This window comes from Gopherus evgoodei, unplaced genomic scaffold, assembly GCF_007399415.2.
Source record: "Gopherus evgoodei ecotype Sinaloan lineage unplaced genomic scaffold, rGopEvg1_v1.p scaffold_36_arrow_ctg1, whole genome shotgun sequence".
Classification (NCBI taxonomy): domain Eukaryota; kingdom Metazoa; phylum Chordata; order Testudines; family Testudinidae; genus Gopherus; species Gopherus evgoodei.
In genome coordinates, this window is record NW_022060038.1 from 2,882,656 (window position 1) to 2,898,961 (window position 16,306).

The following is a 16,306-nucleotide window of genomic DNA, read 5'->3' on the forward strand; positions in this document are numbered from 1 at the left end:
CAGTGCTCAAGACTGGCCATTATTTCCAGCTGGAATTTGCCTTTCTCCTCTAGATTAAAGAGGCCATTACTATGCACAGGATTCTCTCCATGGAAGTGTCCGCTTGATAATATTTTTATAAGTTAAAGAGAGGAAACCCTTCAAGTCTCTCACATTCCGACATTTTCTCCAGACTCCAATCATGTTTGTGGCTTTTTTCGGCACCCTCTCCAATTTTCTGGCATCTTTTTAAAATGTGGACCCCAGAACTGGATGCATTTGGTTTTGCCACATACAGAAGTAAAACCTATCCCCTGCTGCAACTCACCACTCCCTTTTTTATGCCTCTGAGGATTGCTTCAGTCCTTTTGGCGTTTTGAGTTGGTTTTAAACAATGACCTTTAAATCCTTTTCAGGGTCATTGCACTGCATAATATAGTTCCCCAGACTGTGGGTCAAGCCTGCATTCCCTGACTGTATTAACAGATTTACCAGTGTAAATACTCTTACCAATGCTCCAGATCAATAGATATGTCTTCCCTGGCCTTAGTGTGACCAGATGTCCCAATTTTTTAGGGACAGTCCCAATATTTGGAGCTTCTTCTTGTATAAGAGCCTATTCCCCCCCTGCCTAGTCTCGATTTTTTACACTTTCTATCTGGTCACCTTACCTATCTTCCTCGTTTTCAGTGCTCTGCCAGTCTATGGGTTGTCCACAAATTTTATCTGCACTGATTTTCTATTTCCTTTCAGGCCAGTGATGAAAATATTGAATAACATCAGGCCCAGAACTGATCCCCGCAGAACCCCACTAGAAAAAGCCCCAGTCACTACAAGCGTTTTCTGAGGTCTTTCAGTCAGCAAGTCTTTGGTTCATGTTATGTGTGCTCCAAAGATACTGCAGAGTGTTAATTATTTTACCTCACTGTTTTCCCTTCATAAATTAAATGGCATTGAAAAACCAAAGCTTATTGCATATGCCCAGTTCCCTTGAGAAACCAAATATTTACTCCAATAAAAGAGTGAATTCAGGTTTACTTGACAAGACCGGTTTTGCATAAACCTTGTTATTGACTGACATTATTTATATTCTTAGATTTTTTTTTCTTGAACTAATCCCACAGCAGCTTTTCCATTGTTTCCTAAACTTTTCAAATCTTTAACTTCATTTTTTAATAGTTTACTTTTCAAGCACAGGACTTGCCCTAAAACTTTTCTAAGATTCCTTTTCTTCTTAATATACTTAATAACCTCATTTTTCGTGAGCCTTAGCTTTGCCAACAAGGGATATTTAACTGATGTCTTTAAAGTCACTTATTGATTTTCATATCTGCCAATTTATATTGCAGGCTATTTATCTCCTCTCTTGTTCACATTTGTTATATAGTTTCCCCTCATCCCGAATTTCAACCTTCACTTTGCAGCTGAACCGGGTTTTTACCCTTCTTGACTGTGGAATTGTGATTTTTTGCTATCTAATAATCTCCCAATTTTTATTCAAATTTTTTTGTTTCAATTTTTCATCCCAATAAGTTTTTCTGATAATTTTCCTCAGCTTTTGGAAACTAGAGATTTTGAAGCACTTAGTGTCTATAGATAGTATTAGTTGAGAACTCTTTGTTTTCTATTTGAATGGAATCAGTTCCTTACCTATTTCCCACCCCTCCACCATATGCCTCCTTGTTTGTCTCTTCTCTAAACTAAACAGTTCCCGACTTTTCAATCTGTTCTCCATTCCCATGCCTGTCTCGGAAATCCCCATTATATTTGTTATATCATTTATATATAGGTGACCAGGTGACCAGAGCAGAACATATCCAGAGGAGTTTATTCTCTATCCCATTCCTTCGGAATGCAAAGATTGTGTTTCATTTCCCTTTGCTGTGACTGAGAAGGTGTTTCAGTTGAGCTGCTATCTATCATGCCCAGGTCTTTTCCAAGAGGTATGTTCTAGATGGGATGTTTACCCTTGGCACATGTCTTTAAAAGGTTTGGATTTGTTTCCACTTTCAGATTTTGAGAAATCAGATAAATGTGTAACTCCCTACAACGTGAATTTTCTAGCCGGGGTTTCATTACATTAAGGAACAATGATGGATAACCAGTATCCACACTTGTGTTTCCCGCTGCTGCCTCTTAAGGTTCCGCCACCCTGACATGTAGGAATTATTGATGCACGGAGTATTATAAAATATTGACTTGGCATTAGAAGGGACAGTTGTTCATAATTCATTTCCCTGAATTATGAAAATGTCATTTCTCAGTGTGTGAAGAGCAGCCAGCCTGCTTCATCCATGAAAACAGCCTCCAGTAGTGCATGTAGAGTCTTATATTAATATTGTATCTCCATTCAGGCATTTGAACTGTGACCATCACCTTAGACCCTGGGCACGTACAGGAAATCAGGGGAACATATGGTATATGCAGGAGACACCATTCTGCCTTAGAGTTGGACACCTTCTCCCCTACTCCATGTTAGATTCCAACACAACCAACTTCACCAACCCCTCCACCTTCATTCTGCAGGGCATTCCTGGCCTGGAGGCTGCCCATGTCTGGATCTCCATCCCCTTCTGCACCATGTACATCATAGCCATCTTGGGGAACTGCACCATCCTGTTCATTGTGAGTATGGAGCCGAGCCTCCATGTCCCCATGTACTATTTCCTCTGCATGCTGACCATCACTGACCTGGTCCTGTCCATGGCCACTGTGCCCAAAATGCTGAGTAACTTCTGGTTCAATTCCAGAGAGATCAATTTCAGTGCCTGGCTCACCCAGATGTACTTCATTCACTGCTTCTCAGCGATAGAGTCTGGGATCTTGGTGGCGTTGGCTTTGGATCGCTACGTGGCCATCTGTGATCCCCTGAGACATTCCACCACCCTCACAAATTTTGTTGTGGCCAAGATTGGCCTGGCTGTGCTGCTGTGAGGCAGCATACTTGCATTGCCTTATCCGTTCCTAGTGAGGTGGTGGCCATATTGCAGAACCAACATCATCCCCCACTCCTACTGTGATCAGATTGCTGTGGCAAAGCTGGCCTGCACCGATACCCACGTCAGTAGTTACTATGGCTTCTTTGTGGTATTCTCTGTGATTGGTCTGGATGTGCCTTTAATCACCGTGTCCTATATCCAAATCCTCAGGACCATATTCAGCCTCCCAACAAAGGACTCCCGGCTGAAAACTTTTGGGACCTGCGTTTCCCACCTTTGTTGTATATTATCTTTCTACCTTCCAGAATTCTTCTCCTCTCTCACACACCGGTTTGACCACAAAGTGCCCCTACATGTCCTTGTTCTCATTGCCAATGTGTACCTTCTGGTGCCCCCCTTGCTTCACCCCATCATCTATGGAGTGAGGACAAAACAGATCCGGGACAGGCTGCTCAAGCCCTTTACTCGTAAAGGGACCTAAATTTTTTATCTTGGTACTCAGGCTCTGTGCAGAGATGGCTGGTAATATGGTGCTGGGCCCCTCTTTCCTGAATCAATTCCTGGACAGTGAGAGAACATGAAATCCTTTTATGAACTTATTGTGCTGTGCATCATGGCAATCTGGGGAATCAGCCCATGTATATATAATTCACTGGTTTGCCCCTTTTTAATTGCTGGAACCTGGACCTCTGCAACCACCCCTTGCCCTGGCTCTTCCACCAAGGCTCCTTCCCTGCTGTGCCTCTCCCCACAAAGGCCCCACTTCAGTTGCTCTCTTCTCTCTTCCCCTCCCTTGTCAGTCACTGTGTTGTTTTCACCCTCCACTCTCCCCACTCCCAGATGTACGGGAGCCATTCCAATTTTGTAGGGTGTTGCCACTTTAACCGTCTAGTTTTGTTGTCAGTAGAAAAGTATTTAATTCCTATATAAAAGAAATAAAAGTAAATATAGAGCCACTCAGCTCTATACAAACATTTAGTGACATCTTGTGGGAAGTCACATAGGGGACACCATTCAGGATTAAAATGTTAATATATATGTGACGGGATCAGTCACAGAGATCCTCCTGAAACTGTCACCTGATGTGCTGAAATTACCTCTGAGCCAGTCTTCCCTGGCAGTTTGGGATTTGCAGAACCCTGTCTTGTTGAACCAGACACGCCAGCCTGCTGCAACACAGACCCAGGGCCTGGACTACACCCCCAAAGCTGCAGACTTAACTGGGAACAGCTCAACAAGTTACCTGTTTCCAGCACCCAACACCCAGCTTCCAATGGGATCCAAACCCTGAATAAATCTGTTCACTCTGATAATGCTTATACAGGATAAATTCATAAATTGTCCGCCCTCTATAACACTGATAGAGAGATATGCATAGCTGTTTGTTCCCCCAGGTATTAATCACTTACTCTGGGTTTATTAATATACAGAAGTGATTTTATTAAGTAAAAGGTAGTATTTAAGTGGTTTCAAGTAATAAGAGACAGAAGAAAGTAAGTCAAAAAAGCAAAAAAAAGCAAAAACAGGCAAATCTAAATCTAATACATTAAGAAACTGATTAGAGGAAATATCTTACCCTCAAAGATATTCCAATAATTTTCCTTAACAGACCAGCCTTCTTCCTATTCTGGGACCATTCCTTTCCCCTGGTTACAGGTCTCTGTTAGATCCAGCAGACATCTCCAATGGTAACCAGGTGTTTTCTCATGACTGGTGCCTCCTTTGTCCTGCTCCACCCCCCTTTTATAGCTTTGGCACAAGATGGGAATCTTTTGTTTGTGCTCATCCCCACCCTTGCCTCATCAATGAAAAAGTAAAAGGATTAAGACTGATTCCAGTATCATGTGACATGGTCACATGTCACTATAAGACCCCCTAGTCTACATTTTTCCTGGGCTGGCCCACACGTACACAGGAAAGTTTGCAAATAAATAAGCCATTTACAACCAATTGTCTGGGTCAATGGGAGCCATCAAGATTCTAAACCATCATTAATGGCCTCCAATTTGCAAGAGAATAATAGGACCTCAGAGTTATACTTCATATTTCTAGCTTCAGATACAAAAATGATACATACCAATAGGATGAAAATTTTAAGTAGGTTATAACCTTTGTTATGATACCTTACAAGAGACCTTTTCCATAAAGCATATTCCAATTACATCATATTCACTTTCATAAGCATATTTCCATAAACATATGGAGTGCAATGTCACAGTACATTCTTACTTTGTTACTAACTCTGTGGAGAGAGAGACCCCATCAAGCTTCCTGGTTTCTATCTCAGCTTTGGGAGGAGAGTAGGTTACAGTATGGGGCAGATATATATGGGCCCTATATAAGAAGACTATACTGGGTAAAGACAATGATCCATCCAGCCCAGGATCCTGTCTTCTGACCATGATCAATGTCATGTGCTTCAGAGTATATGAACAGAACAGGTAATAATCAAGTGATTCTTGCCCTGTCACCCACTCCCAGCTTCCGGCAAACAGAGGCTAGTGACAAAATTCCTGGCCATCGTGGTTAATACTATACTAAATTTACCTATACTCCATGAACTAATTTTACTTTAACCATGTTATCCTTTTGGCCTTCATAACCTCCTCCGGCCAAGAGTTCCACAGGTTGATTGTGAATAAATAATTCTTTTTGTTTGCTTTAGATCTGCTCCCTATTAATTTCATTGGGTAAAAAGTAGTTCTTGTGTTATTTGAAGGAGTACATAACATTTCTTTATTCAATTTCCCCACACCTGTCATGATATTATAGATCTTCCTCTGTTATAAATATAAGGGGAAGGTGTCATAAACAGATAAGTAAGAGTTAATAGAACAGAAGTACTTCATATCTCTTTTGGCTGTAAAGGGTTAACAAAATCAGTGAGCCTGGCTGTCACCTGACCAGAGGACCAATCAGGGGACAGGATACTTTCAAACCTTGAGGGAGGGAAGTTTTGTGTGTGCTGTTAGTTTTTGGTTGTTGCTCACTCTGGGGGCTCAGAGGGACCAGACGTGCAACCAGGTTTCTCTCCAATCTCTCCAATACAGGCTCTTATAAGTTCACAATAATGAGTAATAGGTAGATAAGGCGAGTTAGGTTATGTTGTTTTCTTTATTGCAAATGTGTATTTGGCTGGAAGGAGTTCAAATTTTTATTTTGCCGAAAGGATTTTAATTTGTACTTGTATACTTAGGCTGGGAGGGTATTCCCAGTGTCTGTAGCTGAGAGACCCTGTAACATATTCCATCTTAATTTACAAAGATAATTTTTATTATTTTTCTTTCTTTAATTAAAAGCTTTTCTTGTTTAAGAACCTGATTGTTTTTTTATTCTGGTGAGACCCCAGGGGACCGGGTCTGGATTCACCAGGGTATTCGTGGGGAGAAAGGAGGGAAGGGGGAAAGAGAGGCTAATTTCTCTCTGTGTTAGGATTACTTTCTCTCTCAGGGAGAGTCTGGGAGGGGGAGAGAGAAGGAGGGGGGAAGGTCGATTTTCCTCTCTGTTTTAAGATTCAAGGAGTTTGAACACAGTGATCTTCCAGGGAGGGGAAGCCTGGGAGAGGCAAAGGTGAGGGAAAGGGTTTACTTTCCTTGTGTTAAGATCCAGAGGGTCTGGGTCTTGGGGGTCCCCGGGTAAGGTTTTGGGGGGACCAGAATGTACCAGGCACTGGAATTCCTGGTTGGTGGCAGCGCTACAGGTTCTAAGCTGGTAATTGAGCTTAGAGGAATTCATGCTGGTACCCCATCTTTTGGACGCTAAGGTTCAGAGTGGGGAATTATACCATGACAGAAGGGTAACATCTTTATGTATGCAGTAACATATTATTCCTCCTGTGCAGAGGTACAGAATCAACCAGGTTCTTGAAAGAAGATTTTATTTAAAAAAAAAAAAGAAAAAAAAAAAGAAAAGAATCCTCTGGGTTTAAAATTCTTTTATTTACCCTGTAAAGTTATCTTCCATCCTGATTTTGCAGGTGTGATTCTTTTACTTTTTTTAATAAAATTATTCTTTTAAGAACCTGATTGATTTTCAGTGTCCTAAAAAACAGAGATTTGGTCTGTGCTCACTTTGTTAACCTATTGGTTGGTATATTATTCTCAACCCTCCCCTCAAGAAAGGAGGTGAAGGGGATTGGAGGGATATTTGGGGGGAGCAGGGCTCCAAGTAGCCCCTCCTTGAATGTTTGTTTAATCACTTGGTAGTGGCTGCAATACTGTCCAAGGACAAGGAAAGGAATTTGTGCATTGGGGACGTTTTAACCTAAGCTGGTGAAATATAAGCTTAGGGGGGCTTTCATGCAGGTCCCCACATCTGTACCCTGGGTTCAGAGTGGGGAGGGATACCTGATACCTCATACTCCCCTGAGTCATCTCTTTTCCAAATTGAAATGTCCCAATCTTTTTCACCTCTCCTCATACATTTAATACCTCTAATAAATTGTTGCCCTTCTCTATACCTTTTCCAATTCCAACATATCTTTTTTGGGGATGGGGTGACCAGATCTGCATTCAGGATTCAATATGTGGGCATAGCATAGACCTGTATAGAGGCAATACAATATTTTCTGTCTTATTATCTATCCTTTCTACATGATGGAATAGATGGGGGGGAGGGATAGCTCAGTGGTTTGAGCATTAGCCTGCTAAACCCAAAGTTGTAAGTTAAATCCTTGAGGAGGCCACTTAGGGTTCTGGGGCAAAAATTGGTCCTGGGAGTGAAAGCAGGGGATTGGATTCAAAGACATTTCAAAGTCCCTTCCAGTTCCAGGAGATTGGTATATCTCCAATTATAAAAAAAAAAGTTACCAACATTCTCTTCACTTTTTTTGATTGCCACATTGGGCCAAAATTTTAATCCTATTAAATCACATTTGATTGTGTAAAAAATCTGTATAATTATTTCTTTGGGATTTTCCTCTACTCTTCACTCACCCTCTTTGTACTAAAGGGCAGGAGGCATCTGTGTATATATAAATTGATCATTAAAGGCTATCAGCCCTAACGAGATCTCGCCTAAACAGAAGAAGGGAGTAACTGCATTTCTAGATAAAAAACCAGTTTTCTCTACCTTTTCTGCAAAGGGGTGGGCATGGAAGGAATGGAACCTCCCCAGAAAAGGAAGAGAGAGAGGAGTTGTCGGTCCAGCCCTTTAAAACCATAGGGGCTGGATGATTCAGACGAAGCTGGAGTAGGACAGAGGCACAAGGGCAGACAGGGGACTGTGGTAGCAGAGTGTTGGCTGCACCAGAGACATAGACTCCAACTGGATGAGGAGTCAGGGGCTCCAGGAGTTGGCCCTTGGACACCTTAGAGGGCTCTGACCATATCCCAGTGAATGCTCCAGGGTGATGTTGAAAAAAAAATTACTTGACAGCCCTAGTAAACAGTGAGGTGGCAAAATTTGCTGATGATACAACCAGGTACACTGAGAAGAGCTACAAAAAGATCTCTCAGACCTGTATGACTGGGCAGCAAAATGGCAGATACAATTCAATATCGACAAAATGCAAAGTAATGCACATTGGAAAACATCTTTCCAACTATACATAAAAATTATGATGTCTACATTACCTGCTATCGTTCAAGAAAGATATTGAAGTCATTGTGGATAGTTCTCCAAAAACATCCACTCAATGTGCAGCAGCAGTCCAAAGAGCTAACAGAGTGTTGGGAATCATTAGAAAAGGGATAGACAATAAGATGGAAAATATATTGCCTCTATCTATACGTATGCTATGCCCACATATTCAATACTGCATGCAGATCTGGTTGCCCCATCTCAAAAAAGATATATTGGAATTGGAAAAGATACAGAAAGGGCAACAGAAATGATTAGGGGTATCAAACAATTTCTATATGAGTTGAGATGAAAAGGCTGGGAGTTGTCAGCTTGGAAAACAGATGAGTAAGGATGGGGGGGTGAGAGTGGTCTATAAAGTCCTGAAAGGTGTAAACAAAATGAATAAGGAAGTGTTATTTACTCCTTCTCATAACACAAGAACTAGGCGTCACCCAATAATAGGTAGCAGTTTTAAAACAGGTTAAAACAAATGAAAGGAAGTATTTTTTCTGACAACTTATAGTCAATATCTGGAACTATTTGCCACAGGATGTTGTGATGGACAAGACTATAATGAGGTTCCAAAAAGAACTAGTATTGTATCCAGTTTGGTGGCCCCCCCACTACAGGAAGGATATGGACAAATTGGAGATAGTCCAGTGGAGGACAATACAATGATTAGGGGGCTCGCACGCATGACTTACGAGGAAAGGTTGAGGGAACTTATTTAGTCTATAGAAGAGAAGAGTGAGGGAGGATTTCATAGCAGCCTTCATTACCTGAAGGGGGTTTCCAAAGAAGCTAGAGCTTGGCTGGTCTCAATGATGACAGATGACAGAACAAGAAGCATCAATCTCAAGTTGCAATGGGAGAGGTCTAGGTAGGAAAAACTATTTCACTAGGAAGGTGTTCAAGTACTTGAACGGGTTACCTAGGGAAATGGTGGAATCTCCATTGTTTAAGGTTTTTAAGTCCTGGTTCGACAAATCCCTGGTTGGGACGATTTAGGTAGAGTTGGTCCTGCTTTGAGCACTGGTTGGACAAGATGATATCATTTGATAGATATATTGCTTTGACACTCTGTACCCCAAAACAACACACTGGCATTCCCATATTAACCACTGTTATGTAATTGCAACAAATCTTGTACAAAATATGTCATATGAGGTGTCAATGGAAAAGTTACTGTTTGTTGAATATGACCACCATATTTTTATGCATGTACCTACATTTCAAATGCGTTTGTTCCTGCGGTAATTCCCAAAATATAGTAGGCATCTGAAGCTTCTCATAGCCTGAGAGGGGAGGGGTCCAGACTGATATGCTAGAGGGATCAGCTGTGCCCCAGTTCCAGATTGTATCCTCACGAAGTCCATCACAGTGGCATTAAAAGCAGTGTGAAATGCACACCTTGTTGTTCTGAGTGAAATTTGAACTTCATACACTTATGCAGAGATTTTAAGTTTGGTGGCTGGAGATCAAATAGGTCATCATTTTTTTTTCCTTTTATGTTTCCTTATTTGAGAAAGGGAAGTAGGGACAGAAAAGCAACAAGATGAGAGAAAACAGAAAATTTCAAAATTCAAGCTAATCAGTTTTTAGGCAGCAGAAAAAGAAAAAGAACATGAGTGTTCATGGAAAGGAGATTAAAATGATCCAGCAACTAACAAGGGGAGGGGAAGAGAGGAGCAAGGGACAAAGGTGGGGTGTTTGCAGGGAAGAGATACAGCTGGTGCAGAGACTTGGCAGAAGAGTCAGTCTAAGGGTCATGGTTCTAGGGGTCCAGCATGATAAGCTGGGGAATCAGTTTATGTACAATTCAGTGGCTTGGTCAGGAAAGGATTTAATGTCTCTCTGACTGCCCAGTGAGTGATTCAGGGATGAGGGCCAGCGCCATATCACCAGGCAGCTCTACACGGAGCTTGGCCTGAGACCCATATCACCTGGGGAAACTTTTAGTTTCCTTTATGAGAAAAGAGCTGGAGCAGCCTGTCCCGGATCTGTTTGGTCCTCACACCATAGATGATGGGGTGTAACAAGGGGGGCACCAAAAGGTATACATTAGCCATGAGAATGAGGACATGCAGGGGCACATTATGTCCAAACCGATGCGTGATGGAAGAGAAGAAATCTGGGATGTAAAAAACCAAGATGGCGCAAAGATGGGAGCCGCAGGTCCCAAAAGTCTTTAGCTGGGCATCCTTTGTGAGGAGGCTGAAGATTACCTTGAGGATCTGAATATATGAAAAGGTGATAAAAAAAACATCCAGACCGATCACAGAGAATAAAATAAAGAGGCCGTAGTAACTACTGAGATGGGTGTCAGCGCAGGCCAGCTTCACCACTGCTATGTGCTCACAGTAAGAGTGGGGGATGATGTTGGTTCTGCAATATGGCCACCGCCTCACTAGGAAGGGATAGGGTAATGCAAGTATGCTGCTGCGCAGAACCAAGGCCAGGCTGATCTTGGCCACAACAGAATTTGTCAGGATGGTGGAATGTCTCAGAGGATGGCAGATGGCCACGTAGCGATCCAAAGCTAAGGCCACTAAGATCCCAGACTCCATTGCTGAGAAGCAGTGAATGAAGTACATCTGGGTGAGGCAGGCACTGAAATCGATCTCCCTGGAATTGAACCAGAATATATTCAACATTTTGGGCATGGTGGCTGTGGACAGGACCAGGTCGGTGACAGCCAGCATGCAGAGGAAATAATACATGGGCTCATGGAGGCTCGACTCCCACTTCACAATGAACAGGATGAAAAAGTTCCCCAGGATGGCTATAGCATATATGGTGCAGAAGGGGATGGAGATCCAGATGTGGGCCACCTCCAGGCCAGGAATACCCAGCAGGATGAAGGTGGAGGGGTTGGTGAAGTCGGTTGTGTTGGAATCTGACATGGAGTAGGGGAGAAGGTGTCCAACTCTGAGGCACAAGGGTGTCACCTGCATGCACCGTAGGTTCCCCTGACTTCCTGTATATGACCAGGGTTCAGGGTGATAGCTGAAGTACAAATGCCTGGATGGAGAGACAATGTTAATATGAGACACTACATACACTACTGGGGGCTGTTCTTGTGGGTGAAGTAGATTGGTTGCTCTTTATACACTGAGAAATGACATTCTCATTATTTAAATAAATGAATTATGAACAACTGAACATTGCTATGCTAATTCAATATGTTATGATGCTCTATGCATCAATAATTATTGCACGTCATAGTGGGGGAAACCTTAAGAGTGACCAACAGGAAACATGAGTGTGGATATAGGCTATCAATCATTGTTCCTTAATTCAATGAAAGCCAGGCTAGAGAATCCATGCTATAAGGAGTTCCCCTTTCATCTGTTTGCTTAAAATATGAGAGTAGAAAAAAACCCAAACCTCTGTGAAAACGTGCTGGGGAAACATCCCAACTAGAAAACAACTTAGAGAAAAGACCTCAGCATCATTGATAGCAGCTCGAGTGAAACACCTGGTCATTCACAGCAGCGGCCAAAACAAAGACAATGTTTGGATGCCTGAGGAATGGAATGGAGAGTAACCAGCTCTGGACATGTGTTCAAGTTTGGTCAGGCAGTCTCTATAAAGGATATAGCAAATGAAAAGGGGATTTCCAAGACGGGCTTTGAGAATGGGGAGGCTGCCGAATGTGGACAGACTGAGGCTGTTTAGAGAAGAGACAAACAAGGGGGCAAATGATCGAGGACAGTAAAATAAGGAATGAATCTGATTACATTAAAATGGACAGAGAGCATCAAATCTGTAGTTTCTATAGACACCCAGTGCTTCTAAAGTTCTAATTCCCCAAAGCTGAGGAAAACTATCATCAAAACTGATTGGAAGGAAATAGTTAGACAAAAAATGGGAATGAAAATTGAGAGTGTTTTTAATGGAGATAATTAGATAGAGAAAAAAGTCAGGATTCCTCGGTCAAGAAGGTGAAAAACTTTGGCTAAAAAGCTGGTCCATTTGCCAAGTGAAGGCTGTAATTAGGGTGGGGAAGATAAATGTATATCAATGTGGAAAAGGGAAAATAGCCAATAACAAATATCAGAAGTTATGAAAACTGAGAAGGGATGTTGAAGGCATCAGGGGAAAATCCATAATTGGCAGGGCTGAGGATCACAAAAAGGAGGTTATTAAGTATATTAAGAACAAAAGGAATCCTAGAAAAGTTTTAGGGAAATTCCTTTTTTCATGTAAAGCATTAAAATAATTAAGATACTGTTAAAAAAAAAGATTTGAGAAGGTTCGGAAATATGGAAGAGCTGGTATGGAATTAGTTCAAGAAAAACATTCTATAGTACAGGTAATGCCATTCACAACAGAGTTTAGGCAAAACCTGGTCTTGTCAAATAAACCTGATTTCACCCTTTCATAGAGCACAGATTTTGCTGATCAAGGGAACCATGCAGATGCAATAAGCTTTGATTTTCCTGAGGTATTTGATTTATTCGGGGGAAACACTGAGATAAAATAAACATTCTACAACATCCTTAGTGCACACATAAAATGGAATAAAACTGGTGAACTGACAGATGTGAGAAATCAATTGCTAACAGGTCATTATCACTGAATGGGGCTGTTTCTAGTGGGGTTCTGCAGGGATCAGTTCTAGGACCAATGTATTCAATATTTTCATCAATGATCTGAGAGGACATAGAAAATCACTGCAGATAAAACTTTTCAGATGACCCAAAGATTGGCAGAGGGTGAAAATGCGGAGGACAGGGACGGCACATCGATTGATCTGGAGCATTGGTAAGAGTGTCCCATGGAAAAAAAAATTTTTAGTACAGTGAAATGCAAACTTATCCTCTCGTAACAGGAAATGCAAGCCTGACCCACAATCTTGGACACTGTATTATGCAATGCAAGGATCCTGAACAGGATTTAGACGTCATTGTCTAAAACCAACTCATTGTGAGCTCTCAGTGTGCTGCTGTGGCCAAAAGGACTGATATGATCCTTGGATGTATAAACAGGGAGTGGTGAGATGGAGCAGGGAAAGGATCTTACCTCTGCACATGGCACTGGTGAAACCGATTGTACCCATTTTTGGGGTCTGCATTTTAAAAGGATGTTGAAAAATTGGAGAGGGAGCTGAAAAGAGCCACAAAAATAATTGGAGGCTGAAGAAAAAGCCGGACCATGAAAAACTTGAAGGGTTTCATCTATTTAACTTATTAAAAAAACCTGATAAAGCAGATACTTTAATTGAGAGATAACTGTGGGTAGCAATGGGCTGTGTAATCTAGAGGAGAAAGGCAAAGCAAGGCCAAATGGATGGAAGCTGAACATGGACAAATTCCGGCTGGAAATAATGGCCACATGTTCAGCACTGAGGGTGATTAACCATTGGAATAAACTGAGAAGGGAAGTGGTGGACTCTCCAACTCTCCATGTCGGCAGATCCAGGCTGAATGCTTTATTGCAAAACCTGCCTGAAGACTTGTCTACAATGAAAATGCTATAGCAGCGCTGCCTTGGTGCTTCTGTGTAGACATTACTTACACCAAAGACAGGTCTCCTTCCATCAACATAGATAATCCACCTCCTCGAGAAGCGGTAGCGAGGTGGATGGAAGAGTTCTTAAGTTTACATCTTCATGTCTACACCAGGGTTAGATTGATGTTTGGATTTTGTTGTTGTTTCAAAATAGGCAAATGCAACATTAGATTGTATTAGCAAAGGCATAGCATGAAAGTCATGGTATGTGATAGTATTCCTCTATGAAGGACTGGTTTGGTCTCAGCTGGAGTACTGTGTACAGTTATGGCCACCAGTGCATGGAAGGATGTATAGAAACTGGAAAGGATCCAGAGGTGAGTGACGAAGATGACTAAAGGGATGGAATACAAACCATATGACCAAAGGCGGATGGAGCTGGTTATGTTTAGTGTGGGACAGAGGAGATCAAGTGAGGATGTGATAACATTCTTCAAACACTTGAAAGGCTACCATAAAGAGGTGGAGGAAAGCTGTTCTGTCTTACCACAGAGGGCAGGACAAGAGGCAATTATTTCAAACTTCCTCCGTAACAGATTTCAAATAAATTTTAGGAAAAACTTCCTAATTGTAAGAAGAGGACGACAGTGGAACTATGGATAGCCCTTAGTCTACAATGACTAAGACACACATCAATAAGAAGACTTCATTTTCAATTGCTGGGAAGTTTGTCAAATTTTAGGTATTTAGACTGATATTTCCCATGCTGGGTGTCTGCTTCTGGCTGAATTGTCTGTTGAAAGTTTATGGCATAACAGCTCAGCCAATTTATCAAATGGAGCTTGAAGGAAATATGTCTTACCTATGTTGAAAAATTCTTATAACTGTTCAGCGAGGAAGTGACTGTGTCTGTGTATTAACACACAGCTGGCTCCTGAGTCTTTACTCAGTTCTTATTCCAAAGGGTGTTTTGCTTCAGTGGGGTCTCAGCAAAGTATGTGTCCCAGCCTCAGAATATGGCCTTGTACTGTACATCTCTTAAAACCTTTCATCCTGAAGGATCCCCTGTGCCAATGAAATGCAGCCACTTTGGTGCTGGAGGCCATCAGCTGAGTTGGGCAGGGGTTCACAGAAAATAGTGACATTTTGATCAGTGATGCTGTGAAAGGACCACAGTGAAAGGACCACAGACTTGTTCTCTAACCCATCATTCCCATATTGCACTGGGTTTATTGAGCAGGTGAGCTTCTCAGCAAGAGATGAGTACCTGTGAATTCTGAATGGGAAGTGTCCTCGCTAGGAATCCCTCTCAGGTAGCCGTGTCCCAGGCCTTTCTCACTGCAGCATCTGTAGCAATATCCAATGCCAAGAGCCAGCACAGGGATGTTTCCCATTTATAATATAGCTCTGTGAAGTCCCGGTGGGATTTACTTGGCCTCTAAGGAAGAAGCAGCATTTGAGTGAAAACAGGGTGGAGACAAGCCTGTCTCAGCTTCTCTACTAATTATCCAGCTTTAGGAGAAAACAGTAATTAAGAGACCTTTCCAAAGGGAGATGAGAACTTCTGAGCTCTGTGCTGAGTCAGAGAGGAATTGCCTATTCTGTGTATTTGTGTATATTTTAAAAATGTAGTTGATTAGCAAGAAAACAAGGGATAATGCCTAGATCTCCTTTGGGGCTAACATCTTGTAAATGCCCAGGATAATTGGGTAAATAGTAGAGAGACAGATCTGGAGGAGATGACTGAGAGGAAACTTGAACACTTCTAAAGGTATAGTGGGCTGTAAGGGATCACAGATCAGTAGATCTCACCAGTAACTATGATCAGACTGTGCAGCATCTTTCATTGAAGGTTCTTCAAAATACCAAGCAAAGGAAAGTCACTATGAACATAACCTTGTTATACAGATAGATAAACTGAGGCACGGGGAGATGTGATTTAGCCAAAGTTAGGCAGAAAATGACAGACAGAATCCATCACTCCTGACTTCCCTGATGTAACCATGGTCTCCCCATAGGGCTTCTTGTTTACTACTCCAAGTATTTCCAAGACCTTTTCCCAAATATCGTACATGTTACACATTTTCTTAGGATTTACTATAAGTACCAAATTTTCTGTTATAATGTTTAGCATTAGCAACAAATTTTGCATCATGAGATTTAACAATAACACAAAATCTTTTATCACAGGTAGACATTTCCAGGTATTCTTATTATTCCACACTTTCCATGGACAGTTTCCTTTGTTCAAAACCCTTTGTGTCATTCAATCCTCCCTGAACATTAACATGTTTAATTACTGATTTTCCTTTCCCCTTAGTGTTCCCTTCAGTGGGAATCTCAGTCTAAGGTCATTTTTGGTGTCTCGGTAT

General features: G+C 41.7%; 1 protein-coding gene and 1 pseudogene across 1 annotated transcript; one reads left to right on the forward strand and one right to left on the reverse strand.

The window, feature by feature from the left end:
* The first annotated feature begins 2,451 nt into the window (after positions 1-2,451).
* On the forward strand, positions 2,452-3,399 carry LOC115641976 (annotated as a pseudogene).
* Positions 3,400-10,435: 7,036 nt separating this feature from the next.
* On the reverse strand, positions 10,436-15,774 carry LOC115641946 (olfactory receptor 52R1-like). The gene is made up of 2 exons (XM_030545292.1): positions 15,747-15,774; positions 10,436-11,376 (listed from the first exon to the last, which is right to left on the reverse strand). The coding sequence occupies exons 1-2, from the start codon at positions 15,772-15,774 to the stop codon at positions 10,436-10,438; spliced, it is 969 nt and encodes a 322-aa protein (XP_030401152.1).
* Positions 15,775-16,306: the final 532 nt, after the last annotated feature.